Here is a 25964-nt window from a genome sequence, read left to right on the forward strand (position 1 = left end):
CGCGATAAGCGATAAGTTTAGTGTTTTATTTTTCTCCAATCTCAAGAATGTAACCAACATTTCTGATAGTTTCAGCCCTCCTTGTGGATTCGCTCCCGATGCACTTGCAATCGGCCTTAAAACGGAAAACAACCATGCAATTTCCCTAAAGAGGAACTTCCTTCATCTTGAAGACAAATGGAAGTTTGCTCTACTGTACCAAAGACAAACTTGACTTTGCAATTATGATGCAGGCAAATTTAAGAAATAAGTTGATTTGATTTGATTTGAATTAATTTGTTCATTTCAATAGACAGTGTCCCCAGTTAGTTTGTTTGTTTGTTATTTATTTGTTTCAGCAGGTTGAAGTTTTGGCAGCTATTCAGCTGACGTGGACCTGCTATACCCACCCACCCATATACTCACAGAGGACAGCCACCGGGGAACTACCGGGAACTTCATCCCCTACTCTTCTCGAGTAGTGTGTGGGTTCTTAACGTCCCACAGGGAACTAATGAACACGGAAGTTACATGTATCTGTGAGACGGGGCCTACTGTTTATAGTCCTTATCCGAGAAGACTTGAAAGTCTAACCATTTGCGGATGTAATGACAAAGGCAGCACTTTCTCCTCAGTTATTTAAAGACCTGACCCTGAGTGTTAGTCCGGCCGGAGGGGAACTCACGACCTCCCGCATGGCAGTCCGGTACTCAACCAACTGAGCCACCGGTGAGCGTTACAAGACTAGACACTTACATAAAGTTCCTTTCCTTTCCTTTATATCGACACCTGAAATTCAGACGACTTCAATGGGATTTGAGCCCTCAAGGGAAATCCCCAGAAATCCATCTTACTGTGAGATGCCTCTAGAGCCCCAAAATTGTTCCCTTGGGACCCTTTCAGTTTGTCGAGATATCCCTCAATTAATAATTAATTTAACAATTACCGGTAACAATGATGCAAGTAAAAGTTAACTTTCACTGGTTCCTATAAATTCAAATGAATACCAATTCCTTTTCCAAAACTACTCTGTGCATTAATCAATTATGCATATCCTTCTAATTCCTCACCAATTCTGGAGATCTAGATGAGCGCCTAGGGTCATGTTTGTAATTCACTATCGTTGCACAGGCCTAAATGAAAAAGAAGGAATTAAAAAGTATGAAAAAGAGTTCTGTCAAAGTGAGAAGCAAGGAGGAAAATGACTTATGGCAGCAGAAGGCTTTAAAAGCCCAGAGCTTACATGTACTAAACAGTGCAACATTAAAATATACATGTACTACCGGTACATAATCATTATTGTATTAAGTATAGATTAGGCCAAAAAAAAAAAAAAAGGAAAAAAAAACACCAATATAACTCTTATGGCCACTTCCCAGAGAAATCAAGAAGATGCTAGCAGTGAGGTGGCCTACAAACACATGTGTATTTCTGGCAGTCGCTTCTCTCTTCCTTTTCAGGGCAGAGAAACGACCGCCGGAAATACGTCTGTGTTTGCAGGCTAGGAGTGAGGGAGCTTTTAAGATGAGACAAAAGGTGGTGTGTCTAGGAGGAAGGACATCCCTGGATACACGCATGACAGTAGTCTCAGCGGATACCATCAAAAAGCAGGAGAAATGTCAATGAGATAACTGGAGCTGTGTACCACCGAAAATGTACAAACATGCACTTACATGTATCAGTAAGAAAGTTCAATTGAGCAGAGTTGTCTTTTCTGGGTGTCCCAAAATACACCTTTATACTTACATGTACAGAGCACCCCAAGTCTACCTCTGATCACAAACTTGGCTACTCAAACAACTGGTTATGTTAGAACTTCACCAACAGTGAAAATCAAAATCCAAGTTCAAAAGGCAAGGCTTTTTATCTCTCCACTCCTTATAAAACTGAGCAATAATGTTTCAACAAGACTCAAGTAGACACTTACACACCTTGTCTAATGCTGATATAAAAGCTGGATCATCTCGAAATGTCTCTTTGATAAGATCTGAGAATCTCCTGTGGATATTCAGCAACTCATCAACATATTGCTGAGGGCCCTGAAAAATGTAATTTTACAATTATTCATACCTGTACCTCACTAATGACTCACTGCAAGCATTTTAAAGTGCTATTAAAAATGACTTTTTGCTCATTGGTCAAAGTCATGGAATTGTACGTGTTTTGTTAAGAAGTATGCTCCATTTTTTTTTTGCAAGCCCCCAGTTTGGGAGGTGTTGGAAAATTTGCCGCAAGGAAGAATTTAGAACACGAACTGACCAGGGTAGTAATAACCACTTAAAACTCTTTCAATTTGAATTCATTGCTGAAAATGATGGACCATTCTGTGCTTTGTGGTTGGGTTCCTGGTACTTACATTTTCAACTTTGACTGACTTAATGGATTGGAGACCTGCAAACGAAAAGATGTTACTCAAAGATCTGTGGTGTATGAACACATAAAGAAATTATTAATGTACAAAACAAGTAATGATCTAATTTAAGGTCACAAAATAAGAGATTGATTGATGGAGTGAATGACTGATTTAGATCATCTAAGACAGATGGACAATTTTATTATTCCAGCCTGACAATATTAACACCGGCATTTTAGCTGAACTATGAGCTTTCAAATAATACATGTAATTTATTATTGGAAAATGTTTATCAAAATGAAGCTCAAGTAGTCCCCAATAAGCAAGCCTGTGAGCAAACACAGAAATAGGTTTATCAACTAGTTGATATGGTAAAACATTTCTCCATGGAACTTTCTAGAAAGTTTCGCTTTGACGTCATTTGAAATTTGATTGATTGGGCAATCGAACTGTTTACTTCCCATATTAGGAGTTTCCTTGATGGGAATAAGGAGAAGCTTTGTTTTAATCTTGCAAAACATTGGTCCGTGAAACAAATTGTGAACACTTTTTCATGGTCATACGAAAGTTGCTCTAAACCCATTTCTGTGTTTCACTTCCCCACCAGCGCAGCATCGCTGTTTCCTATGAAACTAAACCCCTTTATCCATTCTGTAATTAAACAGCTGGGTAAGCCATTCACATAAATTGAGTGCTGCAGAAAAAATCTACTTTTAAAATTGTCAAGACCTTATTAATATCTGTGTTCTTGCAATATCAAAACCCTAAATACTTCAGTTTAAGTCAGCAGGGGCTTACAGACTATACTGTACATGTATATTGGTGCCAAAACCTCATTTAAAACTGTTGCATGCTTTGCAAACCCCTACAAATCAAAGCCACACGTACATAACTGGGCAGAAAACAGGAGACTAAATATGCCTTTTATCATTGTCTATTAGCATAGAAGTGTTGTGACTCTTCAATATCAATTGGATTTACAGCAATTTAACATCACCTGACATTAAAAACAAACACTACAATGTACTATCAGTACTACACTTGCTCTTATTAATTACTTATTATTAGGTACAGGATATCTTGCAGAAGTACATTTGTACAGGTTGGTCATTGTCATTGTAATTTTGTCTTTATAAGAAAAGTTAATAAATGAGGCTAAATGTAATTTCCATGAGGTTGATCTCAAGCCAATGAGGCATGCAGCTTCTACTACGTATCTGGCCAGGTAAATGTTTCTTCCCACTGGACCGCGTTCCAGTGTGACAGTGCTGGTTGGTGGCTGCTTAGGGGTGGTTCCCCCTAGCGGGCTGCCAGTGTTCTCGAAGATAAGATGCACCCCCAATGAGAAGCTTCTTTTAGGATAAAAAGTGGGGCTTTTGATTGATCCAGTCTCTACCAACCTACCAGTTTTGGTGATGTGTTCCTCCAATTCTGCAACCATGGCTTGAAGTCCACGGGGAATGTGCTTTAATAGTTTATATAGACGTGCAAGATCTGAATGGAATAACATGAATAATAATTATTTAATAGGGTTAAACAAAGTTTAACCAAGTAAACAACTAGGAGCGACTGCAGCCAATTGGTCAGTGGTTTTAGTATACTGGCGCAAGCGTGGAATACCTCGTGCTTTGGGCTGTATCGCTTATTTATCAGTGTGGCGGGAAGTAGGAGCATTGTGTGTGGAGCATTTAGCGGTTTTTGTTCCCTCCCTCCCCACCCTCTGCTTTCCACTGTGTATCAGTGTGACGGGTGCCCATTCTTCTCAGGGGCGTGGGGGCTCATGGCTGGGTTGTCAGGTTTTGCCAGCCATCGGTGCAGTCTCCATCTTGGAGCTGGCTGCCAATAGTGAAAGCTCCAGGATGTTTCGGACACCCAACCTCCAAAGAGCAAAGATGTTGTTTATGGCACTAAAATTCATTGTTTAGTATTTACAAAATCTAATACACTGTTTTCCCTTTCCATCCTTGACTTGCATTTTACAGTGAGGGTTTAATGAGGTCATGAGCACTTGAACATTCTCCCTACTTGCCTACTTCTGTCAATACCAAATTCAATTCAGCTGTAAAACTACTGTAAATAACAAATTTTACGTGTATGTAAAAAAATAATAATAATAATAATATGTACCAGTACCTGGGTTCGTTTCATAACAAATACAGCATGACTTTCAGACTACAATGTACATGTACCTCACACTTGCTCTTCCACAAACAAAGTATCTTTGAAAACATCTTTCAATAAAAGGATACTAATGCATCAATAAACCCACCTGCTCTGTTTTCATCATTGACCATTTGCCGACACTCTCCTTGCAAGTAAGGTATGTAGTCCTCAACCATGCGAGCTTCACATTCTCTGATCACTCGACTGTACGACACTGGATGAAAAAACTTCCTGGTCCTTAAGTCTTCGTCTTGGATACGAACATCAATCTGAAAAAAAAGACAATGAGCAATATTAAATTAAGTATCTTTTTAATTGAACAAGGCTAAGATATTCACTGGTGGCCCAATGGTTTTCAATGATTATCACAGCTCTCAATCTGATCAAATTGGAATTTAGAAATGAAACAAGACTGTTATAATTTACAGTGTCGTGCTTCCAATTCACTGGTCTACGACATAGCAATTTATATAGATGGGAGAAGACTTAATAAGAAAGAGAAAAAAATCACAGAAAAAAAAAATGAAAATTAAAAGCAAACATCAAATTTAAGGTGAGCCTTCTTTTTTGTAACATAAAATGACACACTGACAACACAGTGGAAATTTCATGTGCACTCTTACCGATAAAGAGAGGCCAGAATTTCAAAATGTTAAATGTATTAGTCAGAATAACAGGTCTCCTTCTTGATGGTTTAGCAGAGCAGATAATACCACTACATGTGGACGTTTTGCTCATTGACACAATTTTCCTTTGCTCTTTAGGGCTCTAAAAAATATCATGTAAGTTGCAAATATCTGTGCATTAAATAACCTATCAAATAAGAGATATCTAGCGAATATGATATGAAGGGCTGTGCTCAATTGGGTCGGGGGAGGGGGAACAAGGCCTAAGGAAGAGGCAGATGTACAGCCTATGATTAGTCTGCATAACTCTTTGCATCATATGAAATTCACTGGCCATTTTTAACCATACATGTGGGGTATCTAAGGTAATAAGAAAAAGAGAACACATAAGAGTAATCACAATAACAACCTTTATTCCTGCATTGTACAGTGTACCTGTCTACTTACATGTACGTGTTCACAAAAATAGAATTTGATTGATTGATTCCTCTACCAGTCTCAACTTAATTACCAAGGGGAGGTCTTATTCAATAAAGTACACAATAACCAAAAAAACTTACGTAAATAAGACACTACTGGAAAATTAGTGAAACTTGTACCTGACAAAATTACTTAACATTCATTCCTCACAATAAGTCAGACTAAGATTCACTCTGTCTAATCCAAATGATTTTTTCCCATCAATGGACAACCCCTTGGGGGTAAACTTTTCTTGTTACTGTTATACAGTAGTCCTCTCCAATACCTACTTCTTAACACCTTTATACATGTAGTTTGGAAATGATGATCCTTTTAGAAAAATATTAATCTAGTGGATTGCCGTGTGCCTATACCTAACAATACGTACCTAAATTAATGTTCTGGTAAATACACATAAGGTTAATCAAGCAACCTATACTTGTACCTTTGCAATAAAACCGTGGCATGTATTATCTGAATGAAGTTCTGCTGCCTCTCGTCTGTAGTATGACTTGGTCTCCTTCAAAAGAGGCTTTTCAAGTACTTCCTCATACAGCTGAAAAGAGCAGAATATGAAACAGAACAGGCAGCATGAATATGATAGCTGTTGTTGCTATTGTTAACACAATTACATTTTGTCTCGTGAACCTACACTGCATTCTGCCCAATGCAAATCTACCGCCACAAACAGCTTGTAAAAATAAGAAGAGTGATGATGGTGCAGTTTTTGATAGCCATGAAAAGTCATGCATTTGAATTTGGAGCTGGCTACTTGTGAGTTTACTACTGTATATATCATGTTAAAGTGAGAGAATCATCTGGTGGTAAAAAATTTTACCTATAAATCAAACTATTATTTTTTTTCAGGACTTTGAACTCAGTTGTGGAAAATTTTATTTCTGAAGAACAGGGTTTGGCTTATAGCCCCATGAAGTGTCATTAAAATAATAGAAAGCATTAATTTTACTCTTAGTACGGTAATAATTTGAACAGTGGATATGAAGCCAGGAGACTGACCACTGCAGTTAACAAAGTGACTTACATGTACATGTAAGATGGGATTTAAGGTTGTACTTCCAAGTGTAGTCCTGATTGACTTACGGAGCCAAGCCAAGCCGACCACACAATGTGATAAACATCCCCCAAAAAGCTACGAAACTGCACTAAAAAGACTCATGACGGGTGGGAGGGAGGAAGAGGTCAGGCAATGGTGGATGGCAAAAACAAACTGAGCTGCCAAAAAACCATGTGACCTGAAGACCCCCCAGGTACGGGACCCCATTCTCCCAACTGTGCGTGAGAATGACATTTTTCCACTTTATTCGTACCTCCGCCAGCAGAAAAACATTATTCAAAAAAAAAATGTCTTTCTCAGAGAGTGCTACAATAAGACTTTGAAGTCAACTTACATGAAGACTTCCTTTTGACTGGAACTGCTGTACTTCCACTGATATGAAAACAAAGCAGAGATAAAGACAATTCTTTTATTACATTGTACATTTACCTTCAATTTCTTGGTTTCTGACACTAAAATTGTTGTATAATTATTTTACAGTGTACTGGTGTATGAGCGCACTGTCAGCTTCCTGGGAGAGTACTCTCTAGAGAGTACAGGAACTTCCGACGTTAAATAACGTGTACCTACATGTACTAGCCTAAACAGTCATTCAAACAGTGCTCTGTTACCAGTAAGTTAAAATTTAATTTTACCATGCTGCCACTTCACCTACACCGATTTAACCCAATGACACTCTAGGAGTGAGACTTACAGATTTTACTCTGTCTAATGGCGGACAATTTAACTTGTCAATGGGGGTTTTCAGAAAATCTTTGGGTCCCACAATTTCTCTGCACCTTAAAAGCAAGAAGCTCTTAAACCCCAAAACTTCCCAATCATTAAATTTTTGCTGTTTGTTTCCTTGAAAACATGTTTTAAAAAACAGTTTCTCAAAACAATCAGATCACAGTTTCACAAATGGCTTTTCAGCACCAATAAGTCTTCAGGACTTTTGAGAAATGAAACTGAGAAATTGACCCCAGGTCCCTTACCAAAGGAGAGCACTGTATCATGGATAACATTCTGGTGTGTGTCTTCTCCATTTCGGTCCCTAGAAAAAAATTATGTTGCTATGAGAAGAAAAACACGGACAGCCTGATTTGGCTGGCCAATTTCACCAGGCCATAAACAAACTTTCAAGTTACAATGGACCATATTGGGCCATCTTACTTTAAATTACAATTTGATCACTTACTGTGAACGAACATGTATTAAAGACATACATGTAGGTAACTTCAAATCTTAAGCAGCAAATGCTTAAGCAGCATTCATAATTGCATTGATCTCAAAACTTAACTTGATCACTTGTTGCTTGTTATAATTTATTTTGTCAAAATTAATACCTGCACAGCATGATGGATGTTGTTGATATAGAAGATGTGGCCACTCATTGACACAATTCATTAGCTTGCCATTCTTTGATGACAATGTTAATTTTACAGTATCATTAAATCGTACAGTCATGTAGTTGAATAAGGTCTGAAATAGAGTCACTCCTATCAAAATTGTTGGGATCAACCACTAAAAAATAGGATGAGAAGTGATGCACTCAAGGCTGCTGACTAAGAAAATTTTTGCAGAGCCCTTCAGGCTTCCAGCATCATTAAGAGTTACATGTACATGTAGTAGCCAGAGTCATTTTTTCAAGAGCCCAGAATTAATTAATTAAAAGTGAGGACGAATCACCTTGTGATAAGTTAAAGGGGCATTGTCATGAGCTGCGCATGCTCGAGTTTGTTTGCTCTCAAGCCCACGGAAAATTCTAGCCGCCACCATGGATTCATGCGTGAGTCACGTATATTCGCCGGAGTTTCTCCTTTGTCCACCATGGCCCTCCCCAGTGGACACCATTTTGAATTTGTCGATTCAACTTGAAAAAAGTTAACCTAACCCTTTTCAAGTTTTCAAAAGACGCTAGCGCATGTGCTTCTCGTGACAGTTTCCCTTTAAGTGCCTGTTCGGACTACTCATTCAGAAATTTGGTCGCCCGGGTTCACAAGTAAGGCGCCCCAGGCGGCCGTTAGGCAGCAGCCTAATGGACGCACTGTTTTGTAGTTTCAAGTTTTCAAAAGGTGGATACTGCTGTCCACCAGACAAACCTTTCTCCAGTGCAGGGCTCAAAATTAACGAAAAAATCCAGTCACAATTTGCAACAAGATACGAAAATTTAGTCGCAATTTTGCAAATTTTAGTCACAAAATTGCCGCGCTACATTGTGTTGTCAGTGGTTTAGCAAAAAATTATGAGCCCGCAATACTTGCGTGTAAAGAAACCGCTGAAAATGGCGAATGATCGAAGGAATGGAGCTGTGTACAAAACATCGCAGCTAAATTACTCTACAATTACACTATCTTCAGAGAGAATTCACAGCAAGAAACAAAATAATTTTGTCATTCATTTATTTATTTTAGCAAAAGTAACAGCAAAGTAGCAACAGCTAAATCCTTTTGTTTCGAAAGAGATGAAGGTGACAACAAGTCACAAATTTGCGACTTCTCCAGATATTTTAGTCGCAACGGGAGAAATTTAGTTGCAAATGTGACTGTATTGGTCACAATTTCGAGCCCTGCAGTGAGCTATAATTTAATACATCCAACAGACAACCCCTTCACCCTTCAACCCAATGGCTCCAAATGGTTCAGCGAAATCAATCAGTGTGCAATCAACAGGAACACTAAATTGCAATAATTACTTTTTTACTTCTATCAGCACATGCTCCACCAGTGTCTCTTTCAAAGGTTCAATCATCTTGCGTTTCCAGATGTCCAAAGCAAGCTGACAGAACAAAATTACAATAAGTACACTGTAAATTTATATAGGGGATGTTTACAAGATCCAGGCACCAGGGAGATCCCAAACGGTGGATCATCCTAGTACATTGTATCATACGTTATCTGTATTCAGTTTAGAAGCTGAATATCGTATTTGGCCTAAGTCCTTGGATCTTCCAAGCAATAGGATCTTATTGTACACTATAATAGAGAGAAAGATGGGGCACTCCTAAAACCATGGTATGCATTCTACTAATAACTGGCAGAAGGCACTGCGTGACTTAAATGTGCATACACCGTAAGAAAACCATGGAGAAAACTATCATTGAAAGGAAAGGAAAGGAACTTTATTTAAGTGTCTCTGAGTCGTTCTAGTGCTGGAACACTGATTGGGACACTGTAAACTGAAGTCAAACGATGGTTTTTGAGGAGAGGGGAAACCAGAGTACCTAGAGAACCAACAAACTCAACCCATATGACGCCGAGCCTGGGAATCGAACGCCAGCCACATTGGTCGGAGGTGAGTGGCCTCACCACTATGCCAACCCTGCACCCCCTAAACCCCTTTTTATTTCCCAATACCAATAAAACGTAAACTTACTGCTCCAATATCCACAATATCTTCCACTGAATCAGGACTAAATGAAGTACTGTAAGGTGAGATTTCTCCATAGTCCTGTTTCTGCTTCTTAAGATGGGTATTGAGATAACTATGAAAAAAAAAAACATGTAACAGTAATGTTGACATGTATGGCGTATCAAAAAACAACAAATTATAGTGCAGACCAGAAGTAAGCATCCCAAAAGGCGTGTGTGAAATGAGCATAAGAAAATTGCCCACACACGTCTGCATTCATAACATGTGCATCGAAAACGTGCCTTCATAAAAGATAATTAGTATGTATGAATTGGCCCAATGTCTTTTTATTGTTTACCGGGTACGTGAAATTTTATTGTTAGTGTCAGTGAAACACAATGCAATAGCAGTGTCAACATTGAAATGTTTGACAAAATTACAATGCATGTTTTCAAGTGAAATGCATGGGGTAAACAATAATTATTTGGATTTACAGCGTTAAATAAGGAGTCAAACCTCCGAATGAGACTGCTTTTGTTCAGCACATAAGGCCTTGCGCATGATGTTGGTTACCACTCGCGTAACATTTTGAGTGACATTAGAAAACTCTCAATTTTGGCGCTTATAGTAAGGTTAGGGTCATAAAATTTTGGGAAAATATTGTAGAAAGTATGTGCAATCTGTAAATGATGGTTGTTTATTGCCGAGCACCCAGGCAATCGAGATCAGAGTCCGCAAAAAGCCAGGTTCAAAAACTTCCCTCTGCTTAGTGAAAAACGCTCCGGACTTAATCCTCTTAATTTTCGTATTAAAAGAAAAGTAGACGAAGATCGTGGCAAAAAATCCATGCACATAGATCGTGTTTACCGTTACGAGTCAGTTCTTTTCTCTTGAAAGCAGGGTTAAAGATAAAAGGTCTTGTTTACAATGTCACGCTGACTTACCACCCAAAAAATTCATCTTTGTGGTCTAAATGATGCCTTTCGTTCCCGTTCTTATCGTTCCTATCGTTTCCACTTCGTCAAATGCGTTCCATTTTTCGTTCCTTAAGAGCAAATAGTGCCTTATCGTTCTCAGCTGTCGTGCCCATCGTGCCCGATCCTTTCGTGCCCACATGACCATAACCTGCGCTTGCAGGCTTACGTGACCAAAGAAATACTCAATCGCGCCCAAAACCGGAACCGGGCCGATACAAGAAACGTTCGAGAAGACATTCATGAAAATTGTGTTCTGTTGGGCTGTTTGTTTACCATTGGACCTCTTGTTTCTTTGTCTGAATTATTCCCAGCGATATCATTACATCAAGTGTCGGGCGAATTGATCGTTGAGTTACCCAAGAATCCGCCGTAATTTACAAATCGACCGTTCTGTAGATTAAGGACGTCAAAAGATCCGGATTTTAAGATCTAAATCCGGATTTCCCAATCGAAAGCACACTAAATGCCAATCGAGGTTTGCGAGAAAAGATTTTAGCAATCCAACCATAATTTTGATTGCCTGTTGCAGCCGAGATTAAATTTCCGATAAGCGCTAAATTGGGTTTCTAAAAGTCGCTTTGCATGCAGAAACAATCTCAGCTCATCTTTATCATATTAAATGAGGTTTAGCAAATAGTTAAGCAAAGTAAGTGAGAAGTTTTCTTTTAAAGCGAAGACAGGGACAAAACTCACCTCGTGCAAACTTCTTGATCTTGCGGCAACTCTTTCTGTTTGACAGTGTTCAGCCTTTTATACTACGAGTACTTACTGCATTTGCGGCGTCGTGCAAGGAAACACAGATTGTATAACTGTTCAATGGGATTACCAAAAGAAAATACTGAGACATGATTTTCGATTCATTACTTCTCTTTTTGTCTTTTTTTTTTGGCATCAAATGGGAGTTACAGCAAATGTTATAAACGCGACGGCTTTCGCGCGAAAAATCTGGGCACGAAAGGAACGATAAAGGGCTTGATGTATGAAATATGCAAATTAAGGCACGAAAGGAACGGTGTACAAACAAAGGCACGAAAAGCACGAAATCATGGAACGATAACAAGACTTCATAGGCACGATCGGTGAACGAGAACAAGGCACAAAATGCACGATATTTGGATTCCCTGTTCAAAGGGCACGAAAGGCACGATCAACTTGTTTGTTACGCCGTAAGTGCGGATTTGTGAGTGTTTTTAAAAATTAATTTAAGTCTCCCTTCGCGCTGGTAAAATTAATGTGCCTTTAGCTTGAAAATACCAAAAGTTTTGTCTTCTGTCAACACACATTTGGACTAATCACAAACTAAGTGGGCATCTGTGGACAATAAAACATAACCAAACTTGAGTAAATCATAGAATATCACAGTGATAAGCAACATCGCGCGCAAGGCCATAATAATAATTATTTTATGATGAAAAACACCTGACTGCTCCTTTAGGAGACAAACAGGTATGACCTTCCAACAAGTAAAATATTATTACTAGTTTGGATGGTATACAGCTGAGGCATAGGAGATTTTGGAAACTAGGTCATAAAACTAAAACCTCTTTTTACCACTGACTGGTAGTTCTGGGAGTTGGAGTTTTTTCACAATCCTACAGGTATTTTGCTGTTTAATGCTCTTCCACTCCACCCCAGTATTCAGGGTTCATGCTGGATTTTGTATATAAAATTCCAGGAGTACTCAAGGAGTTTCCAAGAACCAGAAATTGAGTTTTCAAGGAGTGTTTGTAAGGAGATTTCTATGCCATACATCGTGTTTCAGTGTTTACTTTGCTGAAAAAGGCGACCTTCATATTCTTTCCCACATCCTGCAAGTTAAGTGCCTGCATGGGCATTTTAATTTTTGCATTAATCTTTCTCCAATAGTCAATTTGCCCAATTTTTGAGATGTCTTGCCTTTAACTTAGCATGATCTTCATTTTCTCTTGGCATGGTACAATCTCTACAACTTTCACCCAAGCAAAAACTCAAGGAGTTTTCAAGAAATTTCCCACAAAATCCTTTTTTCCAAGGGCTTTTCAAGTGCCCTTGAAGTCCAAAATTAACTTTCAGGGCTTTTCAAGCACTTCAAGGAGTAGCATGAACCCTGTGGATAGGCTGTATAGATACCAAGGTATTCTTCTAAGGTTTTTTGGTAAGTTTGTATACATATACCTTTTTCATCCTCTGGACCTAAAGCGAAAAAGCATATTACACGATGCTATCAGCACTCCCACCTCAACTAACCTTCAAGCCACCAGCTCTAAACTGCAAGTCAAAGTTACACTTTTTGACCACTTTAAAACACAATACCCACACAAATCATGGCCGCATTAATTTTGTATATGAATTTCCAAGGCTCCAAACCAGTTTATTACTCACCCAAATAATAAGTTCATATAAAGGGAGCCTTTACTGAACTGCAACCAGTGTTTGTGGTAAAGTCGAAGGATGTCTACATCAGAACTGCTGACTGCCTGCAAAAAAGTAAAACAGTCATAAAATTATTGTTATTACAGTGTTGCATCACTTGTGCCCAGGAATACAGGAAAAATTATTACGGTATTAAGTTTGTCACAAAGACTTAGTAGGGAGTTTAATTAAGCAAAGACTACGGCTATGGCAACACCACAAAGCAAGAATATTATTGGTTAACCCTTTGGCATCCAAACCGGCCAGACTTAGTACGTGTATTTTACTCTGTCTTACGCCAGATGATTTTACTCGTCAATGGGGAACCCCTGGGAGTCAATGGGTTAAAAAAGGAAAAATATTTGTGCTGACGTGCAACACAAATTTCCGTGGATTTCTCTGCTGTACTACACTTGTTTTGTGTGTCCATTGATCAGTCATCTCTGAACTGTACTGTAAAATTACAATAATATTGTTTGTTTAATTTGTCAAGTCAAGTGTCAAATGTCCAGCTTTGTCAGGCCTTATTTTAAAAAGTATTTCTAACACTTTAATTTTTTCACACATGTACATGTACAGTTACCTCATACAAACTTTGAACATGATTCTCCAAGAAATGTTTGACTCCAGCATAAAGCTTTTCTCCTAATGGCTCAGGAAAGGCTACACAAAGGGCATAAACATCTCTGTTTGACATCAAGGAAAACACAACCAGACTGGAAACAGATGCTACTGAAACAGTACCTTAATACTGGTAATATTCATATTTTCAACTGACAACAGGATTGATATCCAACAAAAAATGTACACATTTCACATGTTGGGGTTGTCCGACCCATGAAGTAGGACATTCAGGACAGTACACATTAACAGAATCATGAGACCACCAAACACAATCTAATACTCAGAACCTTGTTCTTTCTTGGCTTAAATTTTTCTGTAAAAGTGAAGAACAGCTCACCTCCACCCACAGTCGATCGACTGACCGCTGACAGATTACCAGCACAATAATTAATGAAAGTCGGCTAGAGGCTGACAAAACATTACATGAATGTTTTTCTATTAAAACGACAAGCCACTCTCATCTTACATGTACATTCCAAACTCAGATTAAACTGAAACAATAACATTCATCAAGCATTTTGAATCGCCCTATAATTCAAAATTGCCAACTGACATGTAATTCTATATCACATATATGTGTCTGTCTACACAATGTGGACGATCGTGCAATGAAATATCAATTAAACTTAAGAAGCAAGAACAATTCCAACCAACAGCCTACCAACAGATTGCTGACAAGTTACTTACACTTGGCCGTCTGTCGACCAACTGTCCGTCAACTATCGGCCAACAGTCAACCGACTGTCAATGGAGGTGAGCTGTTCTTCACTTTTACCCATTTTTCACCGTTAGTAACTATTCTTAAGTGTCTATCACCTCATGAAACCCTTTCTGCTCAACAGTTCTCTGTTCCTGTCTAACACTAATTCTTTGAAATCTGAAACGTAATATCTTTGGCTCACTAAACTCTCTCCTTCAAAGTCATTGTTTTAGAGGCTCCTAAAAAGTGGAAAAACGTGTTGTAATTTGACCTAAGAGCGCACAAGGAAGAGGAATGATGGGTTGACTGCTTTGCATTGCAATATAATTATACATGTAGTTCTTTTAAAACAGCGATGCAAGGGAATTTGGGACGTCAAACTGATATCGCACCCATTCCCCTTCAATTAACGCTCAGTCATGAATCAAACTATGACAACTTTTCCTGTCTTTCGAAGAAAATAAAGAGTGAGTTTTCAGTAAAAAGGTTCTTTAGGGTGTACATAATTTTTGTCCATTTTAAATTGTAAATCCCTTTATTTCCTAGGGCCCCTATGAATACCAGCCTCGTAGCTGAACAGGCTACCCTGGCTAAATAAAGTTACTATCTATCTAAAAATATATATATATATTTGGGATCATTTTGGAGAAAAATTAAGTAGAAAAGTTTGTTGAGGTGATAAGAATACAGCAAGTCAGTTCCCTTCTAATTTATGTCAAACTTGACAAATTCACTTTCCTGCTTTTCATGGACTGTTTTGTAAAATTTGTAGAAAAATATACCTCCAGGAGAGTTTCTGTTCCTGTGAATTCTCCCCACAAACTTTTACTTTCCTTGATTTATACACCAAAAACGACCCCTCTTCAAAATGTACCCCCAACAAAACTATAATTCAGAATGCGTCATAACAACAACAGATAAACTTCAATTTTAACAACTTTAAATTCAAGTTATTGTGTACTAAGAAGTTGCATGCTTTTTTGTACAAAACGTTTCCTGAAAACAATGAAATCTAATCAAATCAAATATAGAATGCGGAAAGAACTACCGGCATTATTAACACAAAGAATCACGAAATCGAAATCTTTAAGTTACAAGTTTACATTTGTATATTAACACAACAGTGTGCGATTGACACTACGGTAACATAATCCAAGAAACCATTACGGTAAAGCAAAGACTTTAAGAAACATGCATCAAAGAAATGAAGATGACTTGGAAAACAACAGTCAGGTATCAAAAAATTGAAGGTTTGTTATGCACGAAACATTTCCAATCTATTGATCACAAAAAAGGACAACATATTGAAAGGATATTTTAGTTCCCATGTTAATAAGTACTTATCACACATACAGTTACCATGCAACTCCGAAAATGGATGCCACCATCACTGATTGAAAAATTAAGGATACGAGAAGCGGTCGTTCCACACTGCTCGAGCAATCTTCTTTAATGTGACAATTGACTGCAATGTTTCCAGAATATTAGCCCATGTTTCGTCAAAATTCACAAGACGAGGTCTCAATGACATTTTTCATCGTAGGACAGCGCATGGGTTCCAAAGAAGGGACCAGATAGATGGACAGGTAGTGAACTTTTGCATTCCCAGTCTAAAACGCTGAACGAGCCGATGACTTGGTTCGCTTGGTAACCACTCCGGTGTGTAGTCGACCCCATGTGGGTATGCTGGGATATCAAAGGATACTCGAAACCCCTCGTGTAAGAAGAACAGCTCAGACCACAGGCACCCCAAGCTTCGTGTGAGCATGGCCGACAAAAATATAAGGGCCGATTTACACGGTACGACTTTGTCGCATGCGACAACGGCTTACGACAGGCCCACGACATGATTTATGATTGTTGTGTACGTCAGAAAAAATGTCGTAGCATTTTAAAACATGTTTTAAAACGCTGCGACAATCGTAAAGTCATGTCGTAGGCCTGTCGTGAGCTTGTCGCATGCGACAAAATCGTATCGTGTAAATCGGCCCTAAGGATTTGTATAAGAATCCCGATAAAAAGCTTAAGAAGATAATTGTATGAAAAAAATCTCAATTAAAAAGCCTAACCTTATTGCCATCGTGGGTAGCTTCCTTCCTGTGTGGTTATTTTCCAGATCCAACGCGATTTGAGCCATTTCACAATTTCATGGTTGTCAACGGTTATAACCAAAAATTGAACCGTTGACAATTTGTCACGCGTGATGAAATTTTTCTCGCGTGACGATTTCAAAAGCAGCAAACAATTCAACGGACAGCTCAGCCAGAGTTGCAGGATTCGGAAAAAAAGGCAAAGTTCCTATACAATGAGGAAGTAAAGGACGGCAGGGGAGATGTATATATCTTAGTCGGCGGTCTGCTGGGAGCGTCCAAGTTCTTTCTACACCAGCAAGGTAAAGGTAGTTAAATACTTGCGATATACAACAGTCACGGGTCTGTTTGCAAAAGATTAAGGCAAACCAATTTTTAACTGGATCTAATTGCAAAATATAGGGCCAATTATTTCTGTATCGTTCAAAAACGATAATACCTATTGTTGTACAGTATGCTTCTTTGACTGATTTGCATTTTGGAGGGCACATGCCCCCTAGTGTTTTTTTCCTTTTGCTATGTCACGCAACGCTGTGTGGCAATGCAAAAAATGGCTGGGAAGGAGAGTATGCAACCCCTTCCTGAATGCCATCGTTGATAACACCCTTCAACTCAGGAGGGAGGAGCACGGCAAGGATTAGGATAGCAGCTGGTAATCAACTGATTTGCATTTCAAGCTTTGATTTGTATATCAAGCAGTAATCAAACCGCCAGCAGGTACAAAACACAGGTCACAGGTAATTGTTTTACCTATACAGAAAGTATGCTAAACATTCATAAAAGCTAACCTTGGGCCTAAAAACTTTTCTTTAGGCCTAATTAGGCCTAAGGCTAGCTTTTATGAATGTTTAGCATACTTTTCTTTAGGCCTAATAATAATTAGTCAACCTAAGGCCTAATTAGGCCTAACGTTAGCTTTTATGAATATTTAGGATACTTTCTGTATTGGTAAAACAATGACCTGTGACCTGTACCTGCCGTCAAACCGCATGGTTCTTAAATACCTTCACTTAAGAGCAAAGAGTTACATCCCATCTCAGGGTTTGCCTACCCTGGCAGATTTTTTATGCTTGGCCATAAAAAATTGTAAAATGTGACACATGGATGAGTCCAACTCTTAGAGTGTGAAAGACACACCCAAACATTTGTCAATTCTACCAAACCTTAGAGAAACCACTGTCTTCCTTTTATGCAGGCTGACTTCATTTCAGATAAAATTGGTCAAAGCATGTCTTATTTGTTCATTTTGTAACTCAAAATGAAATTCAGGTTTAATTTTCTCTGTTTCCAAACCTTACTTACCCTTGAATAAGGGCAGTAATTTTACAGTATAGAAACAAAAGAAGATGACAATCAAACTTATTATAATGGATTGAAATTAATTTCAACCTGAATTTGTAGTGTTTTTAGGCTGCAAAGACACTATTCGCTATTTGCACATTCCCCATAATACACTTTGTTTGCCCCTGAAATTTTGCATAAACCATTGTTTTCAAATGCTCTTGGGACGGTCACTGCATATTCCCAATAGCATTTTATTTGAAAACAATATGGTTTATGCAAAATTTGAGGCGTAAACAAAGTGTATTATGGGGAATGTGAAAATAGCGAGTAGGACTTTCAGGCATAGTTCCACCATAGCGGGTAATGGAGGATTAAGAAATTAGCATGTGCTGTTTACAATGTTTACACATGCATCTTTTCAATCAACTTACTAATTATTTGGTTCGCTTTATCCACTGATTGCAAATAGTCCCTTTTCCCTTACGTTCAGTGAATGGGATTCACCAAATTAGGAACTCAATTAGTCAAATGGCTAGGCATCTATTTCTTTAAGGCCTCTTGTCTAAACTCAACTGTTTGACTTAGTTGTCACTCTCCACTGCAATTTTCCATTTGCAAGAAGTCTACAGTGTATTCACTTTATTTTTTCTCCAACAACTTTTAGAAAGTCTTGCTGGTTCTTCCATGAATTAGATATCACCACCAGTTTTGCCTGTGCCCTGAACATGGCTATGTATGCATCATAGTTTCGAAGCATCTCAAAAGTCACTTTTTCTGCACTGGTAAAGAGGAGCTCAGATGTGAGAAGTATAATAACCATTGGCCACTCTGTTCCTTCAATGAGATTTGAATCGTGCCTCGACATTGAATTCAAAAGACATACTTTGTCTTGGCACACCTTAGAGAAATCACCAGGAACTAATCCTTGTTCACTCAATTCACTCAATTCAAAGACTTGTATTCCTCTTCTGTCCAGTTCATCGGCAAGATTGTTTTCTGTCTTATACCGAGCAACAAAATTCACCACCAGGATGTCACTAGCCAGGAGCTGAAATCTCATTCCACTCTTGTTTGTTTTCATCAGTGAAGGTGGTCGTAATTCGGCGGTGGGACGTGTTGCTTCTTTGATAATGTCCCCACATGTCTGGTACATGAGCCTTGTTAGCTCCTTCACCTTCATAAGAGAATTTTGTGATACTGGATTAATGTTGGTTTCAGGAATGGCTAAGCTGTTCTGTTGCTGAACTACAACCCATTTGATCTCTTGACCCTCTACATTGTGGTTGAGCATTTTGTCAGTTCCATATGGAAAATCTCGGCCAAAATAGCAGGCACTGTAATCTTGTAACAGCTTCACAATGTTGTTTGTGCTCCTCAAAAGATGCTTGATCCTGCAGATAACTCCTCCATTTCTTTTCAATGTATCCAGAAGTGAAGGGGTACCAAGTTTCTTGTAAAGCGGACGTTCCTTTCCCTGGAGTCTCTGTTTCTTGAGTAGCTGATGAATTTCTTCTTCACTTTTTACCTCATCAAAACAATCTTCCCTGTAGTCAAAAACAGAACTCATCCAGACATATCCGTCCGTTTTTTCAATAGCATCTTTGACAAGCTTCAACTCGTCGATTTCATCAATAGTGTCACTTCCTTCATGCATCTGGTATCTGATCTTTGAACCAATCCAAAGCTCATCTATAAAAACATGGCTGTATTTTTGCAATTTTATCCTTGAGCACTGCTCATTAAAAACATCATAGTGCTCACCCTCAAGCTCAATTGTCTTTACCTTGACATTTTCTGCCATGTTGTCCAGAAAGTACTGTTTCATAGTGTTAGGAAAGACAGACTTTTCCTTTCTTGGCAACTGGATCAGATACAGGATTTCTTTCCCTCTCTCTAATTGCTTGCTTAGCATTAAGGCCATGCATCTCATCAATTCTGTCTTACCACTTCCTGGTCCACCAATGATCAGTTGCTTCTTGGGTCCTTCAAATACAGCAAGCTGTTCAGCTGTGAATATGGGTGGAAATGATCTTTTGCCAGGAAATGGAAGAACCCTGATGTCACCCTTTTTAATTTGGTTGCATAACTCCACGTCTAAACTTGTGCAGCTATCTCCCACAAGGAACTTGTTTTTGTTTCTTATCAAGAGCCCTGAGAGTTTGTTGAGACTGCTGGCTTTGTCTGTGTTGTCCAATTTGAGGTCAACCAGAGTTCTGTTGGCAACCAAGATAAAGGGTACTTGTGCGGCGGCTGCAACTCTATTGAGGTAGCGAACAATGCTGCCTAAGTCCATTACATACTCTTGTGAAAGCCACTGGAAGACTTTAATGTCTTCGACAGCTGGCCCATGATCACCACCAAAAAATCTAGATCTCTTGCTACAAAGGCTATCATTAAGATTCTTCAAAAGAGATTTTTCATCGTTTGGGATGTTAAGACTCTTTAGTGCTGTACGAAGGCCATCCTTTAGTGCTTTCTTTGTAGGAAGGTCATCCACATATTCAGCAACTTGAAACATTTCTTGACACCAATGGGAAAGATGATTGTACTCTTTTTCCTTTACTGTGCGAAAAGCTTTTCTTGCAAGTTTCTCAAGATGCTGGAAGGTTTCCAAAGTGTAACTTGTGTAAGCAGTGTACTCTGGTTCGCTAACAGGGCCCAAATGCCTCACAGCCAGTGTACGAGACAAGGCCAGTTCATAGGCTAAGGTAGGTGCTATGGAAGGTTCTTCTTCTATGTTCTGCTTCCACCACCTCCAAAAGGTGTCTGGACTTTCGAGGTCTTCTTCATAAATGAACAAGGTGTCTTTTGGGTCTATATGCACAGTTCCTTTCTTGGTAGAGGGTAAGGCAATGACCATTATCACAGGGAATGGTGGTAAAGCACCCACTTCTGCACTGTCAGAATCCAGTTTAGAAAAAGCTCTAATTATCTCCATATCATTATTCAACTGCTTCTTTGCATCTGTGATCTTTTGGTTCACATTTGATGAGATTTTTTCAGTAGTTAATGTTTGCTGTTTTGTCTCTCGGGGTGTCTGAGTGCTCTGGGAGCCAGTATTGATACTGCTTGTTTGGCACTCAGATTCCTTTCCCTTGAAAGACCCTTTCTCACCTAGCTGTTTCTTTTGAACACTGTCTACTGGTGGCTTGATGCTTTCCTGGTAGTTAGAGGAACCATCCAGATCTTCTTGCTTCAGGTTTTTTACCTCCATAAGAATGACCCCCTTCTTGTGATGAAAGATAAGAAAATCACTTTGTCCAGTGGGAACAGGAACTGCTGGCACGTTGCCCTCCTTTTTACACATCTTCTTCCACTTGGTGATGTCTTGGAGACAGAAATCGTGAATCACAAACATTCCCAGGTCATTTGCATTGCCAATCTGTTGAAGACGTGTGTAAACTAACTCCTCACCAATAATACCTCTGATGTTGACATCGTCTTCATGGAGGTATCGTCCATCTCTGGAGACAGTGAGTCCCAACTGAGAAGGTGTGAAAGCAGGAGGAACCATGATAGTCTTGTTACTTGATTTCCAATCGGGAAACTGCCAATATAAATATCTCTCGGGACTTGAAAGGTCCTCAACGGTTTTAACATCTCCCCCAAACCCTTTGGCCAACGTCCGTATTTTCTTCACAGCAATGTCTTCTGTGGACTCTGTCCTTTCGATTGAAGCCATTAGTACCTTTGGAACAAACAAATTATTTTGCTACTTTTATTAATCACTTGTTGCCAGTTTCTTATGGTCAAGCCTATATCGATTCGTACCCAACCTGGCTACCAGGGCCTCTCTTCCAGAGGAGAGATCCTGGGAACGAGGTTGTGTCAAGCTAATATCATGCTAATATCGAAGCTTTAACATTCCCCTTCGGGGGAGCCAAAAACCTGTTTAAATGTCGCATCATAGGTCCATTTTTATAGGTAATTATGTTAAATTAAATTCCCCACAAACTTGACCACTCTGATTTTCAAATCACCCCCCCTCCCCCCTCCCGGGACGACAAAGGTGTCAAATGCTCGGAGGGGATGTTGAAGCTTAGATTTGACCGATACATACGTTGGCTAGTTTGTTGTTCCTTTTGCAACATTTCATAAAATTTAGTTAAGTAGATCGAGATTTGTTTTAACGTGTCAGTGTCTGTACCAGTAAAAAATTCCTAAGACTGGAATCATGCACGAAATGTTATTATTTGTAAGTGCCAAAGTTGCTTTATTAAAATAAAACACTGTTTAGCAAGTATAAACGCAGTCTGAGCCAGAGGAAAGCGGAAATAGTTATTTGAATCGAAAGTTACTGCAACTTGCAGAAACACTATCAATGATTTTGTAAGTGCCAAAGTTGCTTTATTAAAATAAGGCACTGTTTAGCAAGTATAAACGCAGTCTGAGCCAGAGGAAAGCGGAAATAGTTATTTGAATCGAAAGTTACTGCAACTTGCAGAAACACTATCAATGATTTTGTTTCATGGATACTGAACAATCAGTCTGCAGAGTCTGCTCTCACTAACCTTTGTAAGAAGTAAATTAAAGTTTTCAAGTGATGAAGCAGCTGAATGAAGTCTCCTGCTTGCCACGTAGGCGAGGTAACCTAGACATTGACAAGTTTGGTCATGGCTGACTTGATCATGGTATTCGTCATAGCTTATTGCTGAATCGTGTTGAATATGCATAACCTCGGTCATTGACCTTATTTCATACATAAACATGTAGAAAATAGCCATAATTTCAGTTATGTAAAGTGTAGAGCTTTTAAAGTCAAAACGTTGCTTCCATTATTGGAGTCTTCTGCTTGCCAATGAAAGCAAGTAGAGATATTGTTTGGTCGTGGGCGATTTGACAGGTATTCGTTTTGCATATAGCTGATCAATAGCCGTGAAAATTATCTCTAGGTAGATGTTAACTTGAGAACTTTTCAAAAGTAATGGTGGTTTCTGTTCGTTTTCCTTTCAAGAGAGGGATCCTTTGGGTAAAATGGTATTCCCTCATTCTGCGAAGCTTTACACGTACACTCAGGGGCGTGGCAGCCTTTAATTGAGCCGAGTATGCCCGAGCTTACGTACAAACGTTTGGGCATAATTATCCAAACATTTTCCCCGTTGACTGATTTCTCTTTTGATTCGCTTGTTTTAGGAAAAGACCAAGAAAGCAAATTTATGAATTTATTTAATCACGCATGGTTGTTTTAAGGAAACCAATTAAACTGATTAAATCGGTAGTCACCATTCTCCTGACAATGCCGGTTTCAACGACCACCTCGAAACGCTCCTTCAGTTCGATGCGCAGAGTAAAAACTTACTGCGTGCCACCATGAAAACGGGACGGCTGTTTTCCCTTGCTCTGATGCATGCGTACCAGCAAATGACCATTGCCGTGGAGTCTGTGGCCCGGCAGAAGGAATAGGCTCCTTAAATTTGGCTTTCCATTTGAACTCCATAGGGATCCATAGAACTCAACAGAACTCGGGTTTTTGTCCTAGAAATATTGCCAAGATACGCTGACTTACATTTTTCAAAATGCACCAGTGGTTTTCTTATAATGTTTCACAGACATCCAGAGTTGCAATGAATTCACGAAAAACGTCTTTTTGTAATAGAAATCGCGTTGATATTGAAGAAAGAGTCACTGAGACATGATGACATTAAAAAATATGGTTCCCTGTTTATTAAGCCATCCAAAATTCACGAAAAAAATCACTTTTCGTCTCTCAACAAGTCTGTTTTTACTCCTCTGAGTTTCACGAAATCGAAAAGTTTGGAACAGGCTTACAAACCAAAAATGCCTCGCTACACCCCTGATAGCAACTTACTTGAATTAATACACAAGCATATCAGGTATATCTTTTTGTACACAGATATGAAGAATATGTAAACAATTCTATTTTTTGCGTCACGATCGTCTTGCTTGATGTCAATTCCCTTTAATCACGGGCAAGTTCTCCAATAGAGAACCATGCCTGCAGAGCAGACATTTTTGGGACAGTTTCGTCTGTTATGCCTCCGTCTTGAATTTCTCATAACTGGAGAGATGGAGGAAGACTGACTGGCAGAGACAGGGATGTGAAAGTTGACCCTCACTCGCTCCTAAATCTACCTGAGAGATTGTTTTCCTCGCCTGGCCGGGCGAAAATTGGGGTGGGAGACTGACTCCTCCTTGGGCCATGAAAAAGCCTCTCACTTCTCTTAAAGGAAACCTCCACTTCAACAAATAATAAATTTAAATCATAGGAAGTAGCCTTAACAGTCTAAAACCAAAATTTGTTTCAAAGAAAGCTTTTGTATCCGCAGTTTTCAAATTTCGCGGGCGCTGCTATTTTTAATAACTGCGAGGAGAAATGGGTTGTCCTATTGTTATTTGACAAAAGCTCTTTGTGTCAGAACAATAGGTTTCCTGATTTAAACACTTTTTAAAACAAATTTGTTTGGAACATTTTTTCCTGCGGTTTAAATGTATTCTGTAGTAAGAGTGGAGGTTGCCTTTAAAATTCAATTTATTGGCCTCGTTTGCCAATCTCGTCTATTTAATTACTGGGAAAAGGAGTAAGCCGATAATTTCCCAAAAAGTTGCCGATAAAAGTGTCTAAAAGTTGCTTGAGAGTTTCTATTTTATTTCCAAAATTGCCGAAACGTTGCTAAATTTCAAAAAAGTTGCCGAAAAGTTGTTTTTTTTTTTACTTAGCTTTTTTGCACTTTAAGTTGGTTTTTGTTGAGGTTTAGATCAATTTGTCCATGCGTACAGCGCTTTTTACTGGCCGGATTCGTCTGAACTGATTTTTCTTTCTCTAGCTGTTTTAGCTTTTCCGGGGGTAGCGAGATTTGCCCCCAGCCTTTTGGCTTCCGCAATTGGATTAATCTTGCCTTCATGCATCTGCACATTCTTCCCTGCTGGAATCTGAATCACTGACAGTGTTGTCTGCCATCTTGAAAAACTTGTCATGTGATACCGCTGATCCCATGGACAGGCATGGAACACCAAGCTGCAATGCCACTGTTGGCCAGTCCTGGAGCGTTTACCATTTGTCAACCATTTGTTTACTATTTGTCAAAATTCCGGTTGGAAATTCAAATGGTACAGTTCATTCCACCGGCAAGTTTCCGAAAAAGATGGAAGTTGTCAGACGTATTCCTTTCTTCCCGCTCCAACTGAAGTGACCCAAAAAATCCTGTACCATTTGTGAACTCCTACTCGACCCGGTTCACTTCAGCCTCTTTTCCCGCCTTTCGACACTGAAGATGCAGTCGCCACCTCCATTTCAACCGCCGTTTTCCGTGCAAATGGTAAACGCCTCTGGGCTCCACACACTCCGTTGAATTTAGCTGTCTTTTCTCTCAAAAGCTAATAAAAAATATTTTTTTAAATGCCAAAAAAACCAAAAGTTTCAAAGAATTTTAATAATTGCCGTAAATCTCAAAAGGTGCCGAAAAGTTGCCGAGGAACTTGTGGCTAAGCCTAAAATTAAAGGGAGAACGAACAACAGTGACAACTCGGAAAAGATATGTCCAGGTTTGACCCTAATTAGATGCACGCGGATTTCAATAAGCGTCACGAAGTGTCCCCTTGTTCTTTTCTAACCCTACAGACTTAGTAACCCTACAGACTTAGTAACCCTACAGACTTAGTACAGACAATTTATGTCACAAAGTGTCCTCCAAATGCTGCTCTTTACGTAAACATTAACTGCTGCATTTACCCAAAGCTAAAAATAACGCTAACCTTTACCCTTACCTTATTGTTGAAAATAGGTAGCAAATGCTTAGACTTAAAGGGACACTTTGTGTTGGATGTCAAAATTGGGCGTGCATCTAATTAGGGTCAAACCTGGACATAAGTGGCAAATTCTGCTAAAATGAAATTGCATTACCAATCAACACGGCCGCCTTGTCACGTGGGTGAAACCAACATGATTTTGCTTT

The 25964-nt window shown here is 39.1% G+C and overlaps 2 protein-coding genes across 2 annotated transcripts in view; both read right to left on the reverse strand.

Annotated features, from left to right (window-relative positions):
• Positions 1 to 16328, reverse strand: part of LOC138037940 (cullin-2-like) — a 34631-nt gene extending 18303 nt beyond the window's left edge. The window contains exons 1-13 of the mRNA XM_068883776.1: positions 16090 to 16328; positions 13937 to 14039; positions 13324 to 13418; positions 10010 to 10118; positions 9330 to 9412; positions 7630 to 7688; positions 6990 to 7027; positions 6026 to 6136; positions 4602 to 4764; positions 3737 to 3826; positions 2336 to 2370; positions 1911 to 2018; positions 1050 to 1112 (exon numbers count right to left, since the gene is read on the reverse strand). Coding sequence (XP_068739877.1) covers positions 1050 to 1112; positions 1911 to 2018; positions 2336 to 2370; positions 3737 to 3826; positions 4602 to 4764; positions 6026 to 6136; positions 6990 to 7027; positions 7630 to 7688; positions 9330 to 9412; positions 10010 to 10118; positions 13324 to 13418; positions 13937 to 14039; positions 16090 to 16208 — 1176 coding nt within the window. The 5' untranslated portion in view covers positions 16209 to 16328. The remainder of the gene's footprint in view (positions 1 to 1049; positions 1113 to 1910; positions 2019 to 2335; positions 2371 to 3736; positions 3827 to 4601; positions 4765 to 6025; positions 6137 to 6989; positions 7028 to 7629; positions 7689 to 9329; positions 9413 to 10009; positions 10119 to 13323; positions 13419 to 13936; positions 14040 to 16089) is intronic.
• A 1674-nt stretch (positions 16329 to 18002) lies between these two features.
• On the reverse strand, positions 18003 to 22865 carry LOC138052887 (uncharacterized). Its single transcript, XM_068899485.1, has 2 exons — positions 22563 to 22865; positions 18003 to 21739 (listed from the first exon to the last, which is right to left on the reverse strand). The coding sequence occupies exons 1-2, from the start codon at positions 22773 to 22775 to the stop codon at positions 18686 to 18688; spliced, it is 3267 nt and encodes a 1088-aa protein (XP_068755586.1). The 5' UTR covers positions 22776 to 22865; the 3' UTR covers positions 18003 to 18685.
• Positions 22866 to 25964: the final 3099 nt, after the last annotated feature.

The sequence above is a fragment of the Montipora capricornis genome, chromosome 1, assembly GCF_036669925.1.
Source record: "Montipora capricornis isolate CH-2021 chromosome 1, ASM3666992v2, whole genome shotgun sequence".
NCBI classification, from domain to species: domain Eukaryota; kingdom Metazoa; phylum Cnidaria; class Anthozoa; order Scleractinia; family Acroporidae; genus Montipora; species Montipora capricornis.